This window comes from Penaeus vannamei, chromosome 13, assembly GCF_042767895.1.
Source record: "Penaeus vannamei isolate JL-2024 chromosome 13, ASM4276789v1, whole genome shotgun sequence".
Taxonomy (NCBI): Eukaryota; Metazoa; Arthropoda; class Malacostraca; order Decapoda; family Penaeidae; genus Penaeus; species Penaeus vannamei.
Window position 1 is genome coordinate 40,225,236 of NC_091561.1, and position 5,000 is coordinate 40,230,235.

Genomic DNA, 5,000 nt, shown 5'->3' on the forward strand with positions numbered 1-5,000 from the left:
GAGAGAGGGACGGAGGGAAAGAAAAAGAGAGAGAGAGAGAGAAGGATAGGAAGTGGAATAGAGAAAATCCAAAGCCAATTACCACTTTTTTCTATTATCCTTTTCTATATTTTTCCTGTTAACGCTATCGACAATTCGCCATTGTTACGAAAGAGATAAAATGACACATAATTAATAAAAACAGTTTCCAGAAGCGTATATGTTCTGAATTATAGACACAGGGCAATTAGCGAACAACAAAAGCAGTTTTAAACACGAAATATATTTTCCCCATTATTCCTTTTGAATTGTGTTATTTTTGCTTTTATATTTAACGAAGGTGAAGTTGGGTAGAAATGTATTTTATTTACGCTTCCTCTTTCTCCTCTCTTCCTCTCTTTCTCTTCTCCTCCAACCCCCTTCCCCACCCCTCTTTTCCCCCCTCCTGCTTCTTCTACTCTTTTCCTTTACCTTTCTCTCCCATTCTCCCTCTTTCGCTCCTTTCTTTTTCCTCCCTCCTTCCCCTCCCCCATTCCTTCCACTCACCTCCTCCGGTCCTCCCTCCTCCTTCCCCCTCCCTCTTTCTCTACCTCCTTCCCTCTCCCTCGTCCCCTCGTCCGCCCCGCTTCCATTCTCTCCCCCGTCTCCCTTACCCTTACCTCCCCCCCCCCCTATTATCATCAATATTCGTACCATCAAAATCATTATATTCCATTTCATATCATCAATGCTGTTGCTGCTTGTTGATGTTTTTCTTTGTTATCATCATTATGATTATTGACTAATATCATTATCATCATAATTATCGTAATTATCGTTATCATTGTTACTATTTGTAGTAGTTATCATCATTGTTTTTATCATTACCATACTTATTATTATTATTATCATGCTCATTGTTGTCAATATTGTCATAATTATCATTATTATCATTATCATCATTATTAGTATCACTATTATTATCATTAATATCATTATTATCATTATCATCATGATTATCATTGTTGTTATTGTTATTATCATTATTATCATTTTTTACTTTTGTTATTATATTTATTGTTGTTGTTATTTATGATCATTATCGTAATTATCATCATTATTATTATTGTTGTTATTATCGTTATCATTATTGTTGTTGTTGTTCATCGTTATCATTATGATTATGATTATCATTATTGATATGATTAATATTACTATTATTTTGAGTATCATCATTATCATCATCACTGTTATTGATGTCATCATTATCATCCTTATTATCCTCACTGTTATTGTTATCATTCTCATCAATATTGTCATTGGTATTATTATAAAGAATCATAATCGTTTGCATTATCATACATTGCCATCGTCACTCTTATCATTATAATATGATTATCATTAACTTTTTAGTCTATCATGATAAAATCATCACTCTTCTTTCATTCTTTCTCTTCTCTCCTTCTCTCATTTACTCTAATCTTATTTATGTACTCTCCTGTACATTCTAATAAATCCTTCCTATGATTAATCAACAAAAACAAATATGCAATGGGTATTCTAGAGCGTTGCGTCATTGAGCAAAATAGTATGATTCATTGAAAAAAATTATCGGCTCCAAGTACAGTTTGTACTGCAAGTGACAAATGCTTTATTGAGTTTCCGGTTTGCAATTTGCCTCTCCTGTTCGCTTTCTTTGTTGTCGTTGCTTTGTTGCATCAACTAAGAAGGATATGATACGATACGACATGAGTGAAGTTCTAACAAAAAATATCGTGGTTTAGTTTTACATACTTCTACTATTGCTACTAGTGCTATTACCACTACTACAACTACTAATAATAATGATACTGATTATTATTACTACTCCTACTGCTGCTACTATTGTTACTACTACTACTGCTACTATTGTTATTGCTACTACTACTACTACAACAGTTACTATTGCTACTACTGTGACTCCTTCCACTACCTCTACTACTACTACTAATCTTACTACTACTGCTACTACTTCTACCAAACTTACTACCACTACTTCTACTAAACTTACTACAACTACTATAAATATCATTATTATTATCATTACTCTAATTATCTCTCCGCCTTCCTTCCTCCAGCGATGAGAACTCCCGCGCAGGCGCCGACGGCGGTGGTCTTCGCGACTCTCCTCTCCCTCGTCGTCCAAGCCTCCGCCTCCAAGTACGTGGTGATCGAGGAGGACGACCAGAACTACCTGCCGCCCCTCTCTGTCGCTCAGGGGGACGACCCGGAGGAGGGCGACTCTCTCAAGGTCGACCTCGAGTCCCAGGAGGAGATCGACAAGACGTGTGAATGTTACAACGAGTACCAGATCAGCTGTTTCGAGAGGATGAAGGCGAGTCACTCTTTTCTTGGTCTCTTTTTCTCTCTTTCTCTCTTTTTGTTTCTCCTTTTTCTCTTTCCCTCTCTCTCCCTCTGTTTATGTCGGTCTCGCTCTCTCTGCCTCTCTCTCGTGTGCGCGCACGCTCCTTTCTCTTTATTTCTTACTGCCCTTCTCTCCACTACACTAATTTGGATTTACTGAACTGTTTGATTTAATAACTTTAATGTCTGAAATTTTCAAAATCTTAATTAGTACACTATCCTTTCAAAGTTTTCATCCCACGAAATAACTATGAAACTGAAATAATGTTATCAATCTCCACTCGAGAATTTGGAATTTAAGGGAATCTCGAGAAAAAATTAAATTTTGACTTACCTAATTTTCAGTTGGGTAGCATGACTGTAACGGTCTTCAGGCTCATGGGATGGATCGAATTAATTCCTCTGTTGAGTTTGTGCCAAATGCCATAATGGTCATTGAAACATTCTTAACCATAAATCCAGTGACGACGGGTAAAAATGTTTGGCAAGAGGATGTAATAACGGGATTGTTGGCACACATCGGCAGTTTCCCGTTTCCGCCCGGCTCGTTTGGTAGTTTGCGAGCGACATTTGGCACCTAAAAGCTTTTATTTTGCTAAATTTATAAAAATATAATAAGTTTGAAAGTTTATCTTCATTATAGGTGCTATTGCCAAAATCTTTACCATACAAATGAAGCCGCTGCTATCAGAGAAAAACAAACTCTGTCAGTCGAGCCAATGGCACAGGAATGGGCATGAATAAATCAAAATAAACGGGGCATATCATAATGTAAACCTTAGTAATGCCAATTATAATACAAAAAAGGAATAATTTCTACTAACGTAATTCATATCAAAAGTTAACTCTATATCCTCTCTTTTCCTACTAGTTATAGATCAATGACCATTAACATAAACAAAATAAAGATATATGTGAGACGGAATCGAGACCCTCACTCCGCCTTCTACCATTATCTTACCATGATTTTACTTGCACATGAAATAATCGTTTCCCTTCCTGCAATTTTTTATATTTTCCTGTCTTACACTTTTCCTAAAAAAATAATTCCACTTCTCTATCTATTCATTGATACTGCTGGAACTGTCTCCTCTGATTAGTTTCGTTGCTGTATCCACAAATTAAAAATGAATATCTAATTAAATAACTAAAATATTTCCTAGCAACAAAGCGTCATGGCGTGTTGTTTTCGCTACATTTTCTCAACCTTTTCTTCTCTCTCCCTGTATGAGGCAGAAGCTAGGACTATTCTAAATTATCACAAATCAATACAAAGGGATTTTATGATTACGTTAATCTACTTATCAAGCATTACGATCTGTAATATCAGACTCCTCTGACCAGATAGTGTTAAAATATTGAACTTACTGCTTTCTCCAATATGTACTGTTAACATTTAGACAAACAAACCATTCACCGAGTCATTATGATGTAGTCTAACTGTTAGGACACTAAATTTTGCTATATTGTTATGACTTTAAGAATATAAAAAAAAGTATGTAAAAAAAACGTTTCAGTGGAGTCCATACATCTTTAAAATTGGAACCAACACATGTTTTAAATGTCAAATATATAGCGATCTAGACATATATATATATATGTATATATATATATATATATATATATATATATATATATATATATATATATATATATATATATATATATATATATATATATATATATATATATATATATACCCCACCTCCTCCTGTAACTTCTTATTCATACCTCATCCAACCCTCGTCTTTTTCTTCATACCTCCTTCCCTTATCCTCCTCTTCCTTATCCCTTTATTCTTCTCTTCCTACCTCCTCCACCTCCCCCCATCCTTCTCTCCCTACCTCCCCACTCATCCCCCTCCCATCCTTCTCTCCCTACCTCCCCCTCCTCCTTCTCTTCCTGCCTCCCTTTCCCCTCCTACTACTCCTCCACCTCCCCCTCATCCTTCTCTCCCTACCTCCCCCTTCATCCCCCTCCCATCCTTCTCTCCCTACCTCCCCCTTCATCCTCCTCCTCCTCTACCTCCCCCTCCTCCCCTTACCCTCCTCTTCCCTCTCCCTTCCACCTCATCCAACCGAGATTAACCCCCCCTCCCCCTCCCCCTTCCCCCCCTACAGATGTACGGAGCCTTCATCATCTACGGGATGTGCACCTCTGGCCACATGACGGGTCGGAGGAGGAAGCGAGCCAGGGTGAGTCCTCTCTCTGACTGTCTTTCTCTCCTTTTTTTCTTTTTTTTTCTCTTTTTCTTTTTTGATTTTCTTTGATTTTTTTCCTTTTCTCTTTAATTTTTCTCGTTTTTTTTTTTTTTCTTTCTTTCTTTTTTTTCTTTTTTTCTCTTTTTTTTCTTTTCTTTTGTTCTCATTTTTCTTTCTTTCTTTTCTTTTTTTCTGTTTTTCTTTTTTTATTCTCTTTCTTTCGGATAGTATATACTTTGTTGTGAAATGTCTTGCTTGATATTTGCACAGCTTCGAGGGGTTTTCTGGGGGAAGGGGAAGGGAGGGGAGGGGAAGGGGAGGGAGGGGAGGGGAGGGAGGGGAAGGGAAGGGAAGGGAAGGGAAGGGGAAGGGGAAGGGGAAGGGGAAGGGGAGGGGGGGGAGGGGAGGGAAGGGGAGGGGAGGGAAGGGGAGGGAAGG

At 37.6% G+C, this 5,000-nt stretch overlaps 1 protein-coding gene across 1 annotated transcript in view; it reads left to right on the plus strand.

Annotated features, from left to right (window-relative positions):
* The window catches only part of LOC113810180 (uncharacterized), a 15,285-nt gene that overhangs the window by 5,858 nt on the left and 4,427 nt on the right, over positions 1-5,000 (plus strand). Inside the window, exons 2-3 of the mRNA XM_070129266.1 lie at positions 2,076-2,332; positions 4,482-4,556. Of these exons, the coding sequence (XP_069985367.1) occupies positions 2,078-2,332; positions 4,482-4,556 (330 nt within the window). The 5' untranslated portion in view covers positions 2,076-2,077. The remainder of the gene's footprint in view (positions 1-2,075; positions 2,333-4,481; positions 4,557-5,000) is intronic.